This window comes from Streptopelia decaocto (assembly GCF_964273445.1).
Source record: "Streptopelia decaocto genome assembly, chromosome: 26".
NCBI classification, from domain to species: Eukaryota; Metazoa; Chordata; class Aves; order Columbiformes; family Columbidae; genus Streptopelia; species Streptopelia decaocto.
In genome coordinates, this window is record NC_138681.1 from 2,870,673 (window position 1) to 2,894,149 (window position 23,477).

Consider the following 23,477-nt stretch of genomic DNA (forward strand, 5'->3'; position numbering starts at 1 on the left):
GGAAGGGGCATCCAGCCTTTTGGCCTTGCCTTGAGGAGCCTGTGTGATCACAGAGGTGCCAGCAGGGAGGGCAGCTCTTACACACCGGTTCACATGGCCTCCTCCTGCCCACAGCCTCAGGGACACCTCTGTAGAGACAACAGGACTGTCACAAGCTACAGGAGACTTCAGAGGTAGCAGAAATGCAAGAACACAATAAAACATTGTGGAAATGGGGAGAACCCAGCACTGCAAAGCCACGTCCTACTGCTCTCCATGGCCATGGCTCCAGTGTTAATAACACAGGGATGTTTTAGTTCCTGCTGAGCAGTGCTTACACAGCATCAAGGCCTTTTCTACTTCTCACACCACCACACCAGCGAGTAGTCTGGGTATTGGAGGGAAGTTGGGAGAGGACATGGCTGGGACATGTGTGATGTAGCCCAGCTTTCCTGGAGATGGTTGAAGACCTTCCCTGCCTATGGGAAGCAGTAAAAGAATTTTCTATTTTGCTTTACTTATGAACACAACTTTTGATTTACCAATTAACCTGCCTTTATCTCAACTCAGGAATTGTCTCACTTTTACACTTCCAGTTCTCTCCCCCATCCCACCTTCTAAGAGTGAGAAAGTGGCTGTGTCGTGCTGAGATGTCTACTGGGGTTAAACCATGACAGTACATTAGGGTGGTTGCTCATAAAAAACATGTCAAGAAGTGAGTTGAATACTACTATTTCATTGCAATTAATATTATCAAAGGTATTAACAAAATAGCAAAATAAGGAAAAGAACAAAAGATAGTCCTGAGATCTTCTGAGATAGTGTGGGGTTCTTATAAAGCATGTGAGTACCCTAATGACACTGAAATAGTAAGTGTTCAAACCCTTTCCTCAGGGAATCTTTGATCTCTTTGTTCCTCATGCTGTAGATGAGGGGGTTCACTACTGGAGGCAACACTGAATAGAAAACTGCCATCACCAAATCCACAGACTGCAAGGACAGGGAAGGGGGCTTCAGGTAGGCAAAAAAAGAGGTGCTTGCAAACAGGGAGACCACGGCCAGGTGAGGGAGGCACGTGGAGAAGGCTTTGTGCCGTCCCTGCTCAGAGGGGATCCTCAGCACAGCCCTCAAGATCTGCACATAGGACACCACGATGAACACAAAACACACAAAGATTAAACAGGCGCTGACCACAATAAGCCCAGCTTCCCTGAGGTAGGAGTGTGAGCAGGAGAGCTTGAGGATCTGGGGGATTTCACAGAAGAACTGGCCCAGGGCATTGCCCTTGCACAGGGGCAGTGAAAATGTATTGGCCGTGAGCAGCAGAGCATTGAGAAACCCAGTGGCCCAGGCAGCTGCTGCCATGTGGACACAAGCTCTGCTGCCCAGGAGGGTCCCGTAGTGCAGGGGTTTGCAGATGGCAACGTAGCGGTCGTACGACATGATGGTGAGAAGAGAATATTCTGTTGCAATCAAGAAGGTCAGCAGAAATATCTGTGCAACACAACCCAAAAAGGAGATGGCCCTGGTGTCCCAGAGGGAATTTGCCATTGAATTCGGAACAGTGGTAGAAATGAAGCCCAGGTCGAGGAGGGCGAGGTTCAGCAGGAAGAAGTACATGGGGGTGTGCAGGTGCTGGTCCCAGGCTATGGTGGTGATGATGAGGCCGTTGCCCAGGAGGGCAGCCAGGTAGATGCCCAGGAAGAGCCAGAAGTGCAAGAGCTGCAGCTCCCGTGTGTCTGTGAACGGCAGGAGGAGGAACTGGGTGATGGAGCTGCTGTTGGGCATTTGCTGCCTCAGGACATGGGGCTCTGTTCAAAAAAGTAAATGACAACTTGAAATTAGTACAGAGTCCCCAAACAAAACCACTCAGTTTTTTATAAAATCACCCCAACTGAAATGCATTTCCTTCCTCTGTTGTGTGCTGGCTGAGTGTGCTGTGAGCAGCAGGACCTCTGCCCGCGTGCTGCCAAGCAGCCAGCTCTGCTCTGCTGCACTGGGGACATGGGAGCTGGTTTGTGGCTGCTCCGAGATTCACAAAGGATTTCAGGTGTAATCCACTGTTAATGGAAAACTTCAATAGATTATATAGCACGCAAATTACTCTTTAAAAAACCACAAGCTGGACACCTATTGGAGCAGGGGAGCTCTGTTTGAAAGGACAGATCTGCAATCTCTTCTCTGCCCCAGCCCAGAGGTGGAGATGAGATGGGGAGAGCAGGATACGACCCCTCACAGACAGAAGCAAAGGACTCTGAGAGGAGAGTGCGGACCCCAAGGAAAGGCTCAGCACCCCTGGGATCCTATAGCAGAGCTGGGCCCTTCTGGGGGCAGCTCGTGAGCCCAGCAGAACAGGCAGAGCAGAGTCAGGGCTGCTGAAGATGGGATGTGCCAAAGGGACAGTCAGATCATTGCCCAGCAGACAGCACCCAGCACCATCTGCAGAGAAGGACCAAGAGAGGTGCTGAGCACCCCCTGCTCTGCTGCCTGGAGCTGTCCCTGCCTGCAGCTGTGTCTGTGTCCCCAGGGCTCCTCCTGTCAGTGTCACAGACCCCATCCCACCCGCTGTGTGCTCAGCTCTGCCCTGCAGACCCCTCCCAGCAGCCGGACTGCCCAGGGGCAGCTCTGTGTGGCCGGCTCTGATGGGAACATCAGACCAACAATAATGAGCCTGGAAAAGTGATCCTGATGCTGTCTGTAATCCAGGGTGTGTCAATTTCTGATACTCACAGGTTTATTCAGCTCTCAGAGTAACAGATTAGGAATTTCAGTGCCTCCTGCTGAACTGAGACATGCGTTTCTGTTTCCCATTGGCCACATAGACAGCTCAGAGTATGAGACTGATAGAACAGGATCCTTCCCTTTCACAGAGCCCCTGTCTTGTTGTGCTTCTTTAAAAGCCTCCTGGGCATGTCCTAAAGTGATCTGGAGCTGTGAGCAGCCCTGACACACACAAGACTCACTCCATAGGAGAGCCCTGCCCAGCCAGATCTTGCTCTTTCCACCCAGCAGATTCTCCCCACAGGACCGTGGGGATCTCCCGGGCAGGCTGAGCGCTGACCCTGGCAGGCGGCAGAGTCCCTGCCCGGCACAGCCCTGGGGTGCAGGGACCCTGCTCTGCAGGACAGCCCTGGGCACCCCTGGGTGCTCACCCGGCTTCACAGTGTTCAACACGGCCTGACAAGAGCCCCGTCCTTACAGATCCCACCAGCTGTGCCTGTGCCAGTTTCAGGAGATGCCTCCAGGAGCTGCAGCTGCACTGCCCTGCACCAGAGACTTACCATGGCAAGGGCTGCAAAGGTTTCTCCTCCAGTGAGCTCTCAGTCATCCTCCCAGTCCTGACCACCTTTAATCTCTCTCTGCCTTGCTCGTCTGCTGAGATCCCCAGGCAGAGCCCTCAGCCCTGTGCGTGTGCAGAGGAGCTGCTCCTGGGCAGAGCTGTCTCTCTGCAGCGCTGCCGCTGCCATGAGCTCCCTGTGTCCCAGGAGCCCAGCCCAGCTCAGCAGCACAGGAGCAGCCCAAGGCGCTTTAATGACCCCTCTGGTGGGTTTGGTGCTGAGTCCATGGGCCTCAGACCCTGGAGGAAGGTGATGAAACCTCTCAAGAAGTCAAAGTCAGATTCAAACTCCAAAGTTTCTTGTAATGTTAATGGGTCCCACTGAGGGAACCTACTGAGAAACAATATCCAGACTTGGTTAGAGAAGAAAACTGGAGGTCATGAAAAGCAAAGTAAAGGTGGCTCTGATGCTGAGGAAACCTGGTTGTGTTCCTTTAACCAAAAGCCAAGCCCTGACCTTGTACCATGGGAAGGCAGATCCTGTCCCTCCCACGTTGCCCAGGGCCCTTCCTGGGACAGTGTGATGTGGGGCTGTGCAAGGCCAAGGGCAGGACTATGGTCCCACACCTCCCAGGTTCCTGGCTGGGGACAAGGAGGCCATGAGGCCCCTGTGCTGCAAGGACAAGGTGTCTCCTCACAGGCATCAGAGGTGCAGACAACAGCCACAGCCAAGGGGAGAAGGAGCTCATGGCTGGTGGGGCTTTCAGCCTCTTTCCATCCCGTGATCATCTCCACGACAGCCTGTCCTGTGCTGTGGCATCCCCTGCACCTCTGTCCCTGCAGGCTGGAGACATCCCCCCTGCTGCCCCACCTTGCTCCTGTCTGAGCATCTTCCTTCCTTTGCTGAGCTCTCTCCATCCTCCCCAGCTGGTCCTTGAAGCACAAAGCCTTGGGCTGATGCAGACTCCCTCTGCTGACCTGCTCCCCCACAGCACTGCCCTTCCATCACATTCCTTTCTGCTCATGTCCAGCCTGGACCTCCACAGCTGCACTTTCGGCCATTATTTCTTTCTCATGCTCTTTCCCACTATGGAGAAACCTCCACCACCTCTGAAACCGCCCTTCAAGCACTCTCAGGCTACACCTGCACTGCTGCAGCCTCCCCAGCGCTGCTGGGCCAAAGCAGCCCAGGTCCCTCAGCACCCCACACCATGTGCACAAGGTGCTGAACCTGCCTTGGCACAGCCCTGCACTCTCCAGTTCCTCCCTGCTGCTCCAGACTGGGAAGCCGCACACTGGCACACACCCGTGTGTGTGGGTCCGACCAGTGCTGAACCGACTGGGATGAGAACTGCAGGTGTCTGGGTCCCCACGCTCCTCCTCATGCAGCCCTGTGTGCAGCTGCCTTGTTCATGGTGAGCGTGCACCACGGGCTGGTGTGGGGACCTTGGAGTGCCCAGGCCCTTCTCCTCAGGGCCACTGAGAACTTGTCATTTCATCTTGTCAAAATTCAGAGATTTCTGATGGGCGAACACCAGATTTTGTCAAGGTCTGGACTCTCCCTGGACTGAATCTCCATTTGCTCAGCTATTAAAGTTTTCATGCAGATTGTTTATCCTGATGGGGATGTATCTCCCAACATATCAGCATGAGGAGTTACAGGACACTATAAATATCATCTCCTGGGTTTTCAGTTTCTGATACTCATAATGCCAGAGGTCTGGAGTTACAGGGGTAGATTCCCTTCATGGTAAAGAGCAGCAGGAAGGTGTGGAGCTCTGCCTGGGGACAGACAATGTCAGCTGAAGGTTGAGGAGTCAGCATGAGAGGGCAGAACAACATGGGCAGTGTTGTGGTGACTGGACATCAGCTACAGACTCACTGATGAGGAAGAGGAATGAGATGGGGCCTCCTTCAGACAAATGAAAGAAGCCTCATGTTTCCAGGCCGTGTCCTCGTGGCAGACCTGAGATATCCCAATATCTGCAAGGAACCGGCCATTCAGGAGGGTTTGGAACCCATTGACAACATCTTCCTGACACGGGTGACTGAGGAGTCAGTGGGGTGAGGTGCCCTGTGGGACTTCACACTTACAAACCAGAAAGAGTTGGTCAGGATGGAACAGTCAGGGATGGGAAAGTGGAGCTGAGGCTCCTGGGAGATGAGAACAAGGCCAAGAGCAGGATTTCAGGAGAGCAGGATTTGGCTGCTGAGGGACCTGCTTGGGTCCTGTGGGATATGACCTTGGTGTCTGCAGAGCTTTTCTCTCCCATCTCCTCCCTCCTCTCTCCCACCTGCTGTTGTGCAGCGTTTTTTACCCTTTCTCAAATACAATATCCCAGAGGTGCTGCCGGCATCACTGAGTGGCTCAGATTTGGCAAGAAGTTCGTCTTGGAGCAGCTGAAATCAGCTCTGTCTGACGTCGGTCAGACTCCTGTTGTCTTCTCAGAGAGGTGGCAACTGTAGCACACCCAGCCCCACGACCAGTTCCAAGACTTTGCCATGTAAACACAATATAGGGTAAAATGTTTTGGGTGTTACAATCTACTTGATCATGTAGAAGAAATGGAAAAGTTCTTCTGTCGGCAACTCAAGGAAGACTCCAGTCAATGAGTACGTTCCTATGGGGAACTGTAATTGCAATGACATTCACTGGCCAGGCAAAGCTGCAGGTGCCAACAGTCCAAAGGATCTTGGGCCAACTGCTTAACATGGCTGCCTGATGGGCCAACAAGGGTGATGCTCACCTGGATGTGGAACTGGGAAACAAGGAAGAGCTGGTGAGGGATGTGAACATCAGTGTCCACCTTGGTTGTTGTGGGGTCCCAGGCACCAGAGGGGAGGGAGGAAGGCCAGCAGCAGAGCACAGGCTGGTGGGCTCCAGAGGAGAACTCTTTAACATACTGTTGAATGGCAGGTGAGGTGGTGACATGGAAGTAGGCATGGAGGGTGAAGGAGCTCAGGAAATATGACAGGCCTTACAGGACAGCCTGCTCCAAGCACAAGAATGATCTCTCTGAGAACTCATGAAATGAAGCATTTATCTCATTAGGGTGTTTGCCTGAACTGACGGAGCTGCAGGGAACAATGGCACCACAGAGGAGGTGGAATCAGGGGAAGCTGCAAAGAAGGAATTTAGAAACCTTGTCCATGGATGTGGGGATGATGCCAAAGCTGCCTTGGATTTGATACTTTAAGGGGAGCCTGGGGGCAGCAAGATGAGCCGACACAGCTTCCTTACAGTAAAAGAATAGACAGGGTGAATGTGGAACTGCTGCTGATATTTGTAAGAGTAGCATCAGTCAGGATAGTGGTACTTCATGGCTTCTTTGCCTCCATCTTCACCAGCAAGGTCTCCTGGGCCTTTGTTCCTGAAGGCAGGAGTCTGGAGAACACCCAGCAGTGGATCGGGCTCAAGTCAGGGGTGACCTGAGCAAACTGAGACACCATTACAGAACAGGAGATGGCTCACTTGACCAGCTCCTGAACACAAGTATCGCTGTGCTGTGGCACCTGAGATTGCCAGGAACAACCTCCTCTTGGTCCAGAGGAGTGTGAACAATGAACAAACCTCTGATGAAGTGAAAGGCAGAAACAAACCCCAAGTTTCTGAGTGTGTTTGTGACCCCATGACGGACCATCACTGACACAGCTGTGCAGGAAACAACCAGTGCAGGTCCCTGTCCCTGGAGGCTGGTGAAGTGAAGACTTGGAGACACTGGTTCCAGGTGGTGAGGGCCATGTGGATGTGGCTCTGATGCCATGTGAGCCCTTGATGCTTGTTCATCACCAGAATGGCTGAGCCCTGACCCCTGGGACCTGGTAGATTTTTCTCAATTGTTTTCAAGGCTTTTCCTGTGGTCACTGTGAGTGTTTTGTGTTTTGGGGTGGTGTTTATGTCAAGTGCTGTTACTTTAAATGAAAGACTCTGTTTTTCTGTGGAGTTGGAAATGCCTGTGAGTTCCTCACAACTCATCCAGCTTCTTTCATACACCTGGCAATGGTCACCAATTGCCTCAATGTCCCAGTCCTGAACCTGCTGGAATCCCCTATTTGGATCCATACCCATCACTCCAGGAGGGTCATGCATCCACCAGGCTCATGGATGATTCCTGAGGACCATCCAAGTGTGGGCAGTGTAAGAGAGGAGCAGAGCAGGCTCAGCTCATGGGCCATGACTGAGCACAGCCACCCCAGCAGCAGCCGTTCCCCATCTCCCAGGCACAGCCATGCCCACAGCATGCAAATGGCACTGCCATAGATGATTAGCCCAAGAGAGGCCTTTCTTCCTTCCATATTGCCAGGAAAATCTTCCTCCTGTTTCTCCTCCACCTGCAGACATCAACTGCTTTCCATTTCTGGGCTCAGACATGGCTGGAAGGGTTCACTGAAGCCATCACCATCTCATTGCTTCTCCCTGACATGCCCTGACCCTCTCCCACACCTACAATGGCCAATCACGGCTGCTCAGGCCTCCTGCTCTTCAGAAGAGGCCTCGAGCTTCTTGGTTCTTCCTGGTGCTTATTATGAACTTCCTCGCTCTCTCCAGAGTTCATGGTGAGCTTTCTTGTCCATAACAGCTCTTTATGACCATGTCTCACTAAATGGCTGTGTTTGTATGATCATTTGTGCAGAAAGGGCAGTCACAGGACAGCACCCAATATGTCAAAACTGATGCCAGTGAAATGCCGTAAAGCCCCGATGAGTTCCCCTGTGTCTGTGTCTCCTGGAAGGAGTCTGTCCCGAGAAGGGGATCCAGCTCCTGCCACTCTCTGCAGAGGCACATGAGCAGTGTCCATCACCTGGGGACACAAAGGGTGACGTTTGCCAGACCACCCGTCATCTGAACCACTTAGATATTTACTTGTGGACAGGGTATCTTGCCATATACTGCAAAAACCTATTTGATTGGCACTGCCAGTGGGTCTTTCATGCATGCAGAGTGCTATTTTACAGATATTTAAGTATGAACATGTTAAACTTTTTTTTTTTTTCTTTAAAAAAATGACATTCCTAGACAAATTACACAAACACTTGAAAGATTATTGATGCCTTTTAACATGATTATCCACAGAAGCCCCACCAGCTTTGCCTCTCAGGAAATGGGATCCAGAGTCCAAGGGCAGGATGGTTTGGGCTCTGTGCTGGGATCTGGAAACTGAAACGTGCTCCCATCTCCCAGCCCCCTGCCCTCCTCAGTGAGGGTGTGAGACATTCTGCAGCGAGGGCTGAACTCACAGCCATGACCAGTATCTTATGTCCAACTGCAGCCAATGGTCTCCTGCCAGCTCAGGATTGGAGCTTCCATTGCTGGAGGTGTTTAAAAGACATGGGGATGTGGCACTTTGGGACATGGTTCAGTGGTGTACTTGGCAGTGTTTGATTTAGGGTTGGAGTTCATGTTCTTAAATGTCTTTTCCAGCCTAAATTGTTCTATGATTCTCTGATTCTATGATTTGGGTTGAAACCATTTCAATCCCATCACCTCCAGGTTCCCTCAGAGGCGGCTGTTGTGTGGCACAACTGTCCTGGCTCTCCAGGCAGGTTGGGCACTGGGTTGGTGTCTGCATTGGCAGTTTTCCCCTTCCTGGGGTAAGAGGCTGTTGAGCAGAGACAGTTGTAGAGATTTGGGTCACAGGGTTTGCAGCAATCCTGTCAAACTCTGAGCAGGATGAGCTTTGGAGCCCAGGAAAAATGGAGATGGGCTGAAGGATGTTTGTGAACAGTGGTGCTGTCACTGATAACAGTAACAGGGAACTCCTTATTCTCACTGGTGATCATGATGATTTAAATCTCTTTAATTTTAGTCCCAACAGTCATTCTTGCTTTTCCAAGCATCTACTACACCTCAGCAGTTGTGTCTTGAAAGAATTTCTTAGAACAATGCTTTTTCTCTCACTTCTTTTTTGTTTTAATCATTTAAACAGTACACCTCTTGGACAGAATTACCCCAAAATTGTGCTTCTTTCATTATTTTTCTACCTTTTAATTATTTCTTAAGTGGTGTGATGTGGAGGTTGCATAGGAGAACAGTTTCTTTTTTAGACAAAGGAGGCCAAGGAACACATCTCAGGTCAGTGCAAAGGCCCAAAGGAAGCCAGAATGTTTATGTGTGTGCACTGACACACACTGTCACCTGCATTTCCAGTCTCTGCAGTCCCAACCGTGCAGCAGAGTCTGGAGTTCTGAGCTCCCTCATCTGCCCCGTGTGACACGTGTAAAATGGAACTACCCCAGTCCAATGGCTGGTTTGGATTCTCTTCACAGCCTGAAGCACCACATGGGTCAGGAGACAAGCCAGGATACCCAACCAGGACTCACATGCTCTGCTCTTACAGTTCAGGTGTTCCCGGGAATCTCAGCAGACATGTCACGCTGATATCTGTGTGCAAGGAGCTGGTCAAGTGTCTCATCTCCATTTCTGTAATGGTGGCTTTGCTGCCTGGGTGCTGTGCAGACTCTGTACATGGATGCTGACACCTCTTGAACAACCTGCTATGAACGGATTAACAAGGGGGGCTGTTCTTTCTGCAAGGGCATTAGACCCTGGATTGGGGCAAATTAAAAGGGATGGAAAAGTTGTGGTCAGGACTGTTTGGGGGCACTTGCAAAGCAGCCCTGCACCTAATGTGAATTATTCCTGTGCTCAGGGAGCACCTGAAGAGCTGTCCCTAAATTGAAAACATGAAGGAGAAGGAAGGACAGTGTCATTCATGCTCCAAGGGAGCTCAGGAGGTGTCTTGACCAACCTCCTGCTCACAGCAGGGTCAGACCAGATTGCTCAGGGCTTGATCCAAACACATCTTGGTCACTTTCTGGGACAGAGTGAGTGCGCACTCCTGGGAAACAGCTTCCAGTGCTGGACTGTCCTCATGACTGGAAAGTTTCTCCCTTTCTACAGCACCTTTCCAAGCCCAACCATCCAGATGGCTTTTTACCCATCTACTTGCACACTGACACAGACCATAATATCCTACCTTGGACACAAGAATATTGTGGGGGATGATGCTGAATGCCTTGCTGACTTCCAGGTAACAGACCATCAATGTTCTCCGCACATCCACAACCCTGTCCTTTCCTCACAGAAAGCAAAGAGGATGGACAGGCACAACCTGCCCTGGGCAAACCCCGTCACCTTCTCTTCCAGACACCCAGAATTGGGGTCCCAGTGGACATGCTCTGGGGCACAGCCCTTAGTTCCCCTGCTCACCCATTGGCCATTTTGAACAGTGCACACACTGTGTGAGAGCTGCCAGTGGTCAGGGAGTCCCCCCAGTCTCCATGAGCTTTCACAGATGGTGGAGAGTGGCCTCACTGTGACACCGTCCTGCTGTCCCAGCTCCTGGGATGCTGCCCCTGCTGTCCCATAGACTGGAGAGGATTGTGTTAGTTCCAGTGACCCCGACTTGATCCCCATCCACTGCTGATTGTTCTCCTGCAGATTCCTGTCTTAAGTCACAGATGCTCGGGAGGCAGCAGTTTCTCAGAAGAAAGATTCTTCCATTCAGAGTGCTGGTAGGAAATGTATTTTGCTGAGTAACTGGATACAATTATATATTTTACTATATACTTATCAACACATAAATTTTTTTTTCCTTATGATCACATAGATAGAAAACACAGATCTGTTGGGATCAGTGTCAACATGGCATTCTAAAAAGAGAACGGTTCAATTAACAGATCAATTATCTTTCTTAATGCTGTAGGCTTTGCTAGGATAGAAATCTTCAGAACATTTGTTTTTTTAAATGGAGGGAAAAGGAAACCAAATGAAAGATTTAAAGTGAAGATAGTGTCTTCTTGCAACTTTAAGAATCAAATGTTATTGGTGTTTTATTTCTCTGTTCTTTGTTTTGAATACTGTAAATATCAGTGTTTTCCCATTAGATCAAAATGAGACTTTTCAGGATGTGCATTAAGAGCAAGAGGAGAACTTCTGATCCTGCACTAGATTTGCCTTCTCAGCACTCTCTCTGTTATCTGTGCATCTCATCTCCCTCCTCCTCCAGGTATTTCCTCCTGCCCTGACTAAACTGACCATGTCTGCAGTCCCATTTCCAGCAGCTGATCTGCACACAACACTTGCCATTGCTCTCTGGGTTTCCCTTCCTCTTACTGTTTGATCACTCACACACTTGTCAACAACCCAGTTGCTGCTTTCAGCTTCAAGGAGTTAAAAGCTTCCTTGTCTTTCAGTAGTCTGTCTACTCTGTCTTTAGCCAACTCTTTTATTGTGTTTATTTTATAATTTCCTTTCTGTCTAAAACATTTCTTGCATGGTTCTGCCTTGGAGAAGGTGAACCTCAGTGGTGGCAGCTTGTCCTTGGCATTCAGTTGAGGAGTCTGTCTTCTTTTAATCATGACTCTCATCAGTTGTATTTTGTGTGTTCAAGGGTAAAGCAAAGTCCCTCTTTGCTGTGAGCACTTGGGTCTGCAAGGAGAGCAGGTGGGAGCTGGTGCAAAGGAGCTGGCACATCCAGCTGCAGATGCAGTGAAGGCTGGGGTGAGGAAAAGGGATGCAAGGCCCAGGGGCCAATGAGAGAAACGATGGGGTTGGGAGGTGAGGAGCAAGGTTGTCCACACAGTGTGAGACCTCGAGGGACAGCTTCTCCAGCCAGTCCAGACCTCCTTAGAGAGACCCTGGATCAACATCAGACAATGCTGCAATCACATCTTCTCCAAACTGAAAAGGATTAAAATACACCCTTTACAATAGAAAGACTTTTTTATCAGAAGCTTTTTGAAATCTTTCTCCATAATTACACAAAGAAAACTCTCTAATTAACCATATAAGATTGGAAGGAAATTACAAGAAGAGACATGGTTTGCTAGAGCTTTCTTGAGTGTAATGAGCCCCATGGTGCATTTGGTGCTGAGTCCTTGAACATTGCTCAGGTGCTGAGAGGAGACTGCACAAACCTTTCCAGAAGTCAAAGCCAGGAGAAAAAAGCACTAAGTGCCTTGAAGTATTAATGAGTTCCATTGAGGGCAAGTACTAGCAGAGCCTCCCCAGGGACTTGCTAGAGCAGAGAACTGGAGGCCATGATGGCAGATAAACAAAGGGAAACGTGCAGGCAGCTGAGGTGCTGAGAAAACCCTGGGTTAGTCGGATGAAGCAGAGAGGCCAAGGCCTGACCCCCAGCCCCTGGGAAGGCAGATCCTGTCCCTCACACATTGCTCAGGGCTCTTCCTGGGGCAGGGGATGTGGGCTGTGTGGTGTGAGTGAAGGACAATGGGGTGACAGTTCCCAGCCTTAATGGGGGTGTGCAGGAGGCCATGAGGTGCCCCAGTGCCTGAGGACAACACGTCTCCTCACAGGCCTTGGTGGCAGAGGCCATGGCCATAGCCAAGGGGACAAAGACTTGGGTTCTCCTGGTGACATCCAGCCCTGCCAGTGCCCTTTGCCATCTCCACCACAGGTTGTCCCACACTGTCCCTCAGCTGCTGCTGTTTCCCTGCAGGCTGTAGACACCCATCTCGCTTCCTCCCCTTGCTCTCACCCTGCTATTTCTATACATTGACTGATGTGTCTTCACTCTCATGCTGTTCCTGGAAACACAAGTACATGGACTGATCTCCTGCTCCTTCTGGATGATTTCTCGTACCACAGCACTGCCCTTTGAGTGACATTTCTTCCTTCTCATGTCCAGTCTCCACCTTCTAATCTAGAACTGTGTGGCAGTGTTTCTCTGCTCTGCTGTAGAAAGGAGGACCCTGAAAACTACTGACCTGTCAGCCTCTTACCTGTGCCTGGAAGATCATGGCTCAGATCCTCCTAGAAGCTGTGCTGAGGCACAAGGAGGACAGGAGGTGATTTGAGACAGCCAGCACGGCTTCAACCAAGGGCAAGTCCTGCCTGACCAACCCAGTGGCCTTCTACAACAGACTAACTACATCATTGGACAAAGGAAGGGCCATGGATGTCATCTATCTGGACTTCTGTAAAGCCTTTGAAATGGTCTCTCACAACATCCTTCTCTTTAATTTGGAGAGGTATGGATTTGATGGCTGGACTGTTTGGTGGGTGAGGAACTGGCTCAATGGTCGCACCCAGAGAGTGGTGGTCAATGGCACAATGTCTGGATGGCCACTGGTGACAAGTGATGTCCCTCAGGGGTCCATACTGGGATCAGTACTGTTTAATATCTTCATCAATGACATAGTGGGATCAAGTGCAGCCTCAGCAAGCTTGCGGATGTCACCAAACTGAGCAGTGTTCCTGATATGCCTGAGGGACAGATGCCATCAAGAAGGGCCAGGATAAGCACGAGAAGTGGACCCATGTGAATCCCAGGAAAGACATGGATGTGTTGGAGAGGGGCCAGAGCAGGGTGACCGAGATGATCAGAGGGCTGGAACAGCTCTGCTGGGAGGACAGGCTGGGAGGGTTGGTGCAGTTCAGCCTGGAGAAGAGAAGGCTCTGGGGGGACCTTATTGCCGCCTTTGTGTACTTAAAAGAAGACAATAAGAATGATGGGGACAGACTTCTGAGCAGGACATGTTGTGATAGGACAAGGGGCCATGGTTTTGAACTAGAAGGGCAGACTTAAAGGCCAGACATGAGGAAGACATTTTTTACAATGGGGAAGATGAAATAACAGCACCAGTTGCCCAGAGAGGTGGTGGATGCCCCATCCCTGGAGACATCCCAGGCCAGGCTGGATGGGACTCTGAGCAACCTGAGCTGGTGAAGACGTCCCTGCTCATAGCAGGGGGTTGGACTAGATGGCCTTTCAAGCTCCATTGCAACACTCTCTATGATTCTATGATTCTATCTTCCAAGGAAAGCTCCACCACCTGGGAAATGACCCTTCAAGCATAGAATCACAGGATCATAGAATCATAGAATCATTGAGTTGGAAAAGACCATTAAGATCATGGAGTCCAACCATAACCTAACTCTAGAACTAAACCATGTCCCTAAGAGCTTCATCTATACATCTTTTAGACACCTCCAGGAGTGGTGACTCAACCACTTCCCTGGGCAGCCTGTTCCACTGCTTCACAAACTTTTCCATGAAGAAATGTTTCCTAATATCAATTCTGCACATTTTCTGGCACAAGCTGAGGCCGTTTCCTCTCGTCCTATCAGTTGCTCCTCAGGGGAAGAGCAACACCCTCCATGCTACAACCTCTTTTCAGACAGTTGTAGAGAGCGAGAAGGTCTCCCCTCAGTCTCCTTTTCTCCAGGCTAAACACCCCTTGTCCCTCAGCTGCTCCTTAGAAGTCTTGTGCTCCAGACCCTCAACAGCCTTGTCCCCCTCCTCTGCACTCGCTCCAGCACCTCAAGGTCTTTGCAATAGTGAGGAGCCCAAAACTAAACCGAGGATTTGAGTTGTGGCCTCATCAGCATCAAGTACAAGGGGACGATAACTGCCCTGTTTCTGTCCACTACTCTATTCTTGATAGAAGCCAGGAGGCCATTGGCCTTTTTGGCCACCTGGGCACACACTGGCTCATGTTCAACAGCCCCAGATTTTACATCTCTGCTTCTGCCTCTTTGTTTTCTTCTTCCTCTGTCTATGCTGATGTGAAAGATTCATGGAATCCTACAATAACACAAGTTGGAAGAGACCCTTGAACACCATCTCTGTCCCACTGACCTTTATGGTACCCCAAGGAATAGCTGACAGTGTTTGTGCTCCCTTGGGTTCATCTCACCACATGCACACAGCGGACATGCACATGATGTGTGTGTTTACAACTCATCTGCACAATGAAAACATGGACTTTTGACCTAGTGTTTCATAGAATCATAGAGTCTCCTGAGTTGGGAGGACCCACCAGGATCATGGAGTCCAACTGCTGTCCCTGCACAGGACACCCCACAGGTCACACTGTGTGTCTGAGGACGTTGTCCAGTCTCTTGTTGAACACTGTCAGGTTGGGGCCGTGACACCTCCCTGGGGAGCCTGTTCAGTGTCCAGCACCTCTGGGGGAAGAACCTTTTCCTCATGTCCAACCTAAACCTCCCCTGGCACATCTTCCTGCCATTCCCTTGGGCTCCTTCATTAGTCACCAGAGAGAAGACATCAGTACGAACCATTCCTTCTCCCCTTGTGAGGAAGCTGTAGCCACCATGAGGTCTCCTTTTAGTCTTTTCTTCAGCTCTGATGGTGAGAAACCCCTTGGTTTGCTTTCTGAAGCAGAAAGGAGAAGCCATGACATCCAGCCTCTTTCCCTGTAGGCTGCAGACACCCATCTCTCTTCCCCACCTGCTCTCACCCCAGCATTTCTGCACCTTCACTGCTGTGTCTGCACCCTCACTGGCTGCTCTTTGGAACACAAACCATGGGCTGATCCAGCTCCCTCTGGGTCACCTCTTGCCCCACAGCACTGCCCTTCCAGTCACATTTCTTCCTCCTCATATCCATTCCTCGCCTTCCAAGCAGACTTCTTTTTTCTCTTTCCTGCTTCTTTTACTATCAAGAAAAGCTCGACCATCTCATAAACTGCCCTTCATGCAGGGAACCAAACCCATTAGGCTTCTTGTGGTCTTTTACCTGACCAGAGAGAAGTCACCTCGCCATGATCTTCTAAATCCCATGAGTGCTGCTGGCCTTTCAGCTTCTCTGACAGACACGACCATGTCCCTGCCGATGTCCCGTCATGTTCTCAGGTGGGATGGACATGACAACCCGTCTCTCTTCCTGGGTAAGGCCTGTGGGCACTCGGGCAGAGGTTCTTTCCCAGCCATGTCCCTGCTGCTGGGCTGTCAGCTGCAGACACAGAACTGACCTCACTGTCCCTTCGCAGCCACATGATTCTGACTGGATTATGAGTGTCTGAGACACAACTGACCTCATAATACCACACCCATCCATCCCCCTCCCCATAGCCCAGGGCCTGACCAGATAATAGTATGCTTGTTGTATCAAATTAAACAAATGTATTTCCCTCTTAATGTTTGAGTGGAGAAACTTTCTTTGCAGTAACTGTTGTTTTTATGTTGACATCATTTCTATCTCCTCTTCTGCCTCATCCTTTTTATTTATTGTTATTTATTTTTTTTTCTGCAGATATACCATGTTGAAAAATGTGTCCAGGGGAAAGATTCGTTGAATCATAGAGTCAGTCAGGTTTGAAGAGAGCCCTGAACATCATCTTGCCTCACTCTCCTTTCCAAAGCAGGGTGACCAGGTGAGGTTGTTCAAGGTCTTCGCTCAGCTTTGCATCATCTCCATCACAGCACAGAAGGGGAATAAAGACCTTCAGCAGTTTTGGCCCAAATGCTGGTCCCTGGGGGGTGACACACTAACTGCACAGAGGACACTGCATCGCAGATGATATTTGGGCTTGATGTTTCAGTGAACTTCCCACCAAGCATCCACTTCTTCAGCCCAAACAGCACCAGTCGGGCTATAAGGACGCCACGGGAGACCATGTCCAAGGCCTGGCACTATTTCATACCCACAACAAGCCTGTCTTTCCCCTGCCCATTTTGGTTCACAAGTCTCTTTCTTGTCCTTCAAGTGCCTGCAGATGGCTGCAGGAGGACTTGTCCCGTCACCTTCCCAGGGACAGAGACAAGCTGAGCAGCCTGTGATTCTCCCCATTCTCCTTCCTGCCTTTCTTGAAGATGGGTTTGACGGATGCCAGGACCTCCTGGATTGCACTGCCATTTTGAAAACACAATCCAGAATCACAGGGCAACGGAGGTGAATCTCACTGGGTCAGTGGGGTTTGTTCCCAGAGTCACACACACAAATGTCAGGGTTGTGCCAGGTGTCCATAACTGAGTTGGCTTTGTGAACTCTCATCTGAGGTAGAATCATAGAACCAAAGAATACTCTGATAGGAAGAGAGCCTTGGGATCATTGAGTCCAACCATAGCCCAGCTCTCACACTAAATCATGTCCCTGAGAACCTCGTCTAACCCCTTTTAAAGCCCTCCAGGGATGGTGACTCCCCCCCGCTGCCCTGGGCAGCCTGCTCCAATGCCTGACAATGCTTTCCGGGAAATATTTTTTTCTTAATATCCAATATAAACCTCCTCTGGTGCAACCTGAGGCCATTTCCTCTTGTCCTATCCCTTGCTACTTGGGAGAAGAGACCAACACCCTCCATGTTCAACCTCCTTTCAGGCGGTTGTAGACAGCGATAAGGCTTCCCTCAGCCTCCTGTTCTCCAGGTTCAACAGCCCCAGCTCCCTCAACCACTCCTCATCACACTTGTGCTCCGGACACTCAGCAGCTTTGTTGCCTCCTCTGCACTCTCTCTAGTATTTCAATGTTCTTCTTATGATGAGGGACCCAAAAGTGAACACAGGATTCAAGGTGTGGCCTCATCAGCGCTGAGAACAGTGGCACAATCACTTCTCTAGTCCTGCTGGCCACACTATTCCTGATACAAGCCAGGAAGCTGTTGGTCATTTTGGCCACCTGGGAACACGCTGGCTCCTGTTCAGCCACTGTCAATCAATAACCACAGTACCCTTTCCACCAGGCAGCTTTCCAGACACTCTTCCCTGAGCCTGTAGCATTCATAGAGTTGTTGTGACCCAAGTGCAGGACCCAGCACTTGGCCTTGTTAAACCTCAGACAACTGGCCTCAGCCCCATGATCCAGCCGCTCCAGATCCCTAAGTATGGCCATCCTCATGTCCCACGTCATGAGGAATGGACATGGGGACCTCAGTTCAAGGCAGCACATCCTAGTGCTGCATTCAGGCCTTCATGGATCCTGCAGGAATAGTTGATGGGGTTTGTACTGAGTCAGGTTCATCTTATGTACATGAAACGCATGGTCATATCTCATCCATACAGTGGAAACATTGACTTCTGACTTACTCATTCAGTGTCCTTGTGTTGAGGGATGAACAACCCCTCTCAGCTGGGGTGAAGGGCCAGTGCAGGAAAAGGTGGTTTTGAGGGGCTGGTCTGTGATGACTGTGCTGGGCCAGTTTCCCCAGGTTGTCCCATGACCATGGGCACACCCCAGCCCCTGCTCTGCTGGTGCTTCAGGGCTCTCCCAGGAGGGAGAGGGTCTCCAGCACAGGCAGCTTGCAGACCCAGGTCCAGACTGGCTCCCCAGGACAGCATGAGGCATTTGGCCTAGGGGATCCTCAGGAAGGTCCTGCGGCCACAGTGCCAGGGCCACCTGCCCCAAGCTGCCACCTGCAGCAAAGGGTTTCTCTTTCCATGTCTTTCCTGCACACATACAGTGCCCCACTCTTCTCCTGGAACATCCCGTCTCCCCACAGAGCCCTTTCCCAAGAGACCTGAGCTATGCTGACCTGGCCAGCTGTTCCTGCCCCCGTTCCCACGCTCCATACAGCCCCGACCTAGTGGTGCTGCTCTGCAGAGCAAGTGGGCTGTGGTGCCCAGGGCCATGGGGTGAGTCCGCAGATTCACGTTGGTCAGGATGGGAAGAAGACACAGCTCAGGGTGGCTCCTGCTCACTCCCCCTCAGCACACAGACATGGCTCCTGCAGCCCCAGAGATCCCAGAGAGAGGATTCTGGGCAAACAAGGCACTGCAGGGTCCTTTATTTCATTTATACACACAGAGAGTACAGCTCCTTATTTACACAAAGACTATGGGACACACCAGACAGGTAGATATGGACACAGCCATAAGAAGACATAATTTTGTTTGTGAGTAGCATTAATACAGCCAAGAAAAACAAACACCAAAGAGGAAAACAAAAACAAAAACAAAAACACAAAACCTACAGAACTCAGGTTGAACTAGTAATGCATTATATTACAAGTGACAGGCAGAAGAAGGAGGTCACTTCATTACAGCTTTGGAAAAGCGAACAGTCAACACTTTCTTTATAGACTCCTTGAGTTCCCTGTTCCTCATGCTGTAGATGAGGGGGTTCACTGCTGGAGGCACCACTGAGTACAGAACAGACACCACCAGATCCAGGGATGGGGAGGAGATGGATGAGGGTTTCAGGGTGGCAAACATAGCAGTGCTGACAAACAGGGAGACCACGGCCAGGTGACGGAGGCAGGTGGAAAAGGCTTTGTGCCGTCCCTGCTCAGAGGGGATCCTCAGCACGGCCCTCAAGATCTGCACGTAGGACACCACAATGAACACAAAACAGCCAAATGCTAAAGAGACAGTGACCGCAAGAAGCCCATGTTCCCTGAGGTAGGAGTGTGAGCAGGAGAGCTTGAGGATCTGGGGGATTTCACAGAAGAACTGGCCCAGGGCATTGCCCTTGCACAGGGGCAGTGAAAATGTATTGGCCGTGTGCAGCAGAGCATTGAGAAACCCAGTGGCCCAGGCAGCTGCTGCCATGTGGACACAAGCTCTGCTGCCCAGGAGGGTCCCGTAGTGCAGGGGTTTGCAGATGGCAACGTAGCGGTCGTACGACATGATGGTGAGAAGGTAAAACTCTGCTGAAGCTAAAAAGACAAACAGAAAGAGTTGTGTAGCACATCCTGTGTAGGAAATGACCTTGGTGTCCCACAGAGAGTTGGCCATGGACTTGGGGACAATGGTGGAGATGGCACCCAAGTCGAGGAGGGCGAGGTTGAGCAGGAAGAAGTACATGGGGGTGTGCAGGTGCTGGTCCCAGGCTATGGTGGTGATGATGAGGCCGTTGCCCAGGAGGGCAGCCAGGTAGATGCCCAGGAAGAGCCAGAAGTGCAAGAGCTGCAGCTCCCGTGTGTCTGTGAACGGCAGGAGGAGGAACTGGGTGATGGAGCTGCTGTTGGACATTGGCTGCCTGTGGGCATGAGGACCTGTGCAAGGAGGAAAAGGCAGTGACAAGTTAGGGGAGACTTCTCTGAGGGAAATAAACGTTGCTTATCATCGAAAACCCCCTCCCTGATGGAGGGATGTTTCAGCTCATTCTCTCTTTCTACCAAGTGAGAAAAAACTGTTCATCACAGCTTAAAAGACAGCTTGGGCATCTGGTTTCCATGAACATACCTCCGGGGCAAGACCCCTGGAGTTTGTGTCAGAACAAGAAGTGACTGACTCTTGCACCCCAACCCCAGAGAGCAAGAGCACCAGGGACAGGTGGAGAAACAGGGCAGGACACTGCAGTGCTACCAGAAAATAAAGCAAGGACAGAAAGGCAGACGGGCATGCTGTGGAACCTTCTCCTGACCCGGCTGTGCTGCTGCCACTCACATAATGACACTGGAGAGCAAGTACTTTTAGCACCTTTTTTGTGTACCCCGTTCCAGGAACCCTTCACCTGGAGGTGCAGCTGCTGAGCTGCAGACTCGTGACCTGGACCCCATGGCTTTGGGGCAGAGGGTCTGCTGGGGAGGAGAGGAGACCAGGGGTTGCACTGGGAAATCCCGTCCCTGGCATATCTGGTAGGAGCTCCTTCTCCCTGCCCATGTCTGTGCTGCCTGCAGCTGTGTGTCTGTCCCTGGTCTGCTCCCTGTCAGTGTCACAGACCCCGTCCCACCCGCTGTGTGCTCAGCTCTGTCCTGCTCACACCTCCTGGCACTGCCCAGGGGCAGCTCTGTGTGTGCAGGGGCTCAGGAGCAGCTCAGACACGTCCTAACGAGAACTGGGGTCTCAGTGTCTTCTCCAAAGAGAGAAATAAATCCCCATCTCCCACTGCACACCCAGCCAACCAAGAGTGGAAAACTGAAAGCACAGACTCCTTCCCTGGCAGCTGTTCCTGTGTTGATGTCCTTGTTCAGAAGGACCCTCTGCCATGTCTGTGGGGGATCTGGAGCTCTGAGCAGCCCTGACCCACACAGCCCCTTCAACCCCACAAGCTCCCTGCCTGCCCTGCCGGGGGTCGCTCCTTCCCCCCACAGCTGCTGCCATGGGATCTCCCGGGCAGGCTGAGCGCTGACCCTGGCAGGCGGCAGAGTCCCTGCCCGGCACAGCCCTGGGGTGCAGGGACCCTGCTCTGCAGGACAGCCCTGGGCACCCCTGGGTGCTCACCTGGCTTCACAGTGTTCAACATGGGCTGACAAGAGCCCCGTCCTTACAGATCCCACCAGCTGTGCCTGTGCCAGTTTCAGGAGATGCCTCCAGGAGCTACAGCTGCACTGCCCTGCACCAGAGACTTACCATGGCAAGGGCTGCAAAGGTTTCTCCTCCAGTGAGCTCTCAGTCATCCTCCCAGTCCTGACCACCTTTAATCTCTCTCTGCCTCGCTCGTCTGCTGAGATCCCCAGGCAGAGCCCTCAGCCCTGCTGCGTGTGCAGAGGAGCTGCTCCTGGGCAGAGCTGTCTCTCTGCAGCGCTGCCGCTGCCATGAGCTCCCTGTGTCCCAGGAGCCCAGCCCAGCTCAGCAGCACAGGAGCAGCCCCAGGCGCTTTAATGACCCCTCTGGTGGGTTTGGTGCTGAGTCCATGGACCTCAGACCCTGAGGGGAAGCTGATGAAACTTTTCAAGAAGTCAAAGTCAGATGCAAACTCCAAAGTTTCTTGTAATGTTAATGGGTCCCACTGAGGGACACAACTGAAGAACTGACCCCAGAGTTTGGTTAGAGCAGAAAACTAGAGGCAGTGGTGACAGGTCAGGAAAAGCAAAGTAAAGGTGTCTGTGATGCTGAGTAAACCTGAATGTGTTTCATTAACCAAAGGATTAAACCTTGATGCCACTTTGGAAGTCAGATCCTGTCCCTCCCACGTTGCCCAGGGCTCTTCCTGGGACAGTGTGATGTGGGGCTGTGCAAGGCCAAGGGCAGGACTATGGTCCCACACCTCCCAGGTTCCTGGCTGGGGACAAGGAGGCCATGAGGCCCCTGTGCTGCAAGGACAAGGTGTCTCCTCACAGGCATCAGAGGTGCAGACAACAGCCACAGCCAAGGGGAGAAGGAGCTCATGTCTGGTGGGGTTTCAGAGTCTTTCCATCCCTTGATCATCCCCACAACAGCCTGTCCTGTGCTGTCCATCCCCTGCACCTCTGTCCCTGCAGGCTGGAGACATCCCCCCTGCTGCCCCACCTTGCTCCTGTCTGAGCATCTTCCTTCCTTTGCTGAGCTCTCTCCATCCTCCCCAGCTGGTCCTTGAAGCACAAAGCCTTGGGCTGATGCAGACTCCCTCTGCTGACCTGCTCCACCACAGCACTGCCCTTCCATCACATTCCTTTCTGCTCATGTCCAGCCTGGACCTCCCCAGCTGCACTTTGGCCATTCTTTCTTTCTCATGCTCTTTCCCACTATGCAGAAACCTCCACCATCTCTGAAACCGCCCTTCAAGCACTCTCAGGCTACTCCTGCACTGCTGCAGCCTCCCCAGCGCTGCTGGGCCAAAGCAGCCCAGGTCCCTCAGCACCCCACACCATGTGCACAAGGTGCTGGACCTGCCTTGGCACAGCCCTGCACTCTCCAGTTCCTCCCTGCTGCTCCAGACTGGGAAGCCGCACACTGGCACACACCCGTGTGTGTGGGTCCGACCAGTGCTGAACCGACTGGGATGAGAACTGCAGGTGTCTGGGTCCCCACGCTCCTCCTCATGCAGCCCCGTGTGCAGCTGCCTTGTTCATGGTGAGCGTGCACCACGGGCTGGGGTGGGGACCTTGGAGTGCCCAGGCCCTTCTCCTCAGGGTCAGTGCTCAGCGTGTCAGGTCCTGCTCTGTCCTGATGGACGGGGTTATTGTCCCGCCCTGATACATCACTGCTCATTTCTCCTTGTACAAGTTCAGAGCCTTCTGATGGGCAAATACCAGATATTCACAAGGTCTGGACTCTCCCATGACTGAAGCTCCATTTGCACACTCTTAATGTTTGCACACTCTTAATGTTTGCACACAGATGCTTTATTCTGATGAGGGTGTCTCTCCAAAGATAACATGTATGAGGAGTTACAGGACACTACAAATACCATCTCCTGGAGGAAATGTGGGGTCTTGGGGCCCTGCTGCTCATAATGCCAGATGTCTGGAGTCAAACGGACAGGTCCACTTCAATTGGGAGAGCAGCAGGAATGTGTGGAGCTCTGCCTGGGGACAGACAATGTCAGCTGAAGGTTGAGGAGTCAGCATGAGAGGGCAGAACAACATGAGCAGTGTTGTGGTGACTGGACATCAGCTACAGACTCACTGATGAGGAAGAGGAATGAGATGGGGCCTCCTTCAGACAAATGAAAGAAGCCTCATGTTTCCAGGCCGTGTCCTTGTGGCAGATCTGAGATATCCCAATATCTGCAAGGAACCAGCCATGCAGGAGGGTTTGGAGCTCATTGACAACATCTTCCTGACACGGGTGACTGAGGAGTCAGTGGGGTGAGGTGCCCTGTGGGACTTCACACTTACAAACCAGAAAGAGTTGGTCAGGATGGAACAGTCAGGG

General features: G+C 51.6%; 2 protein-coding genes across 2 annotated transcripts in view; both read right to left on the bottom strand.

Annotated features, from left to right (window-relative positions):
• Nucleotides 1-831: 831 nt before the first annotated feature.
• Nucleotides 832-23,477, bottom strand: part of LOC309450358 (olfactory receptor 14A16-like) — a gene marked incomplete at its 3' end in the record, with an annotated part of 259,029 nt that continues 236,383 nt past the window's right edge. The window contains exon 2 of the mRNA XM_082073177.1: nucleotides 832-1,790. Within this exon, the coding sequence (XP_081929303.1) occupies nucleotides 832-1,767 (936 nt within the window). The 5' untranslated portion in view covers nucleotides 1,768-1,790. The remainder of the gene's footprint in view (nucleotides 1,791-23,477) is intronic.
• On the bottom strand, nucleotides 18,987-19,928 carry LOC309450359 (olfactory receptor 14J1-like; the record flags this gene model as incomplete). The annotated part of the gene is made up of 1 exon (XM_082073178.1): nucleotides 18,987-19,928. One exon carries the CDS (start codon nucleotides 19,926-19,928, stop codon nucleotides 18,987-18,989), a length of 942 nt encoding a protein of 313 aa, XP_081929304.1.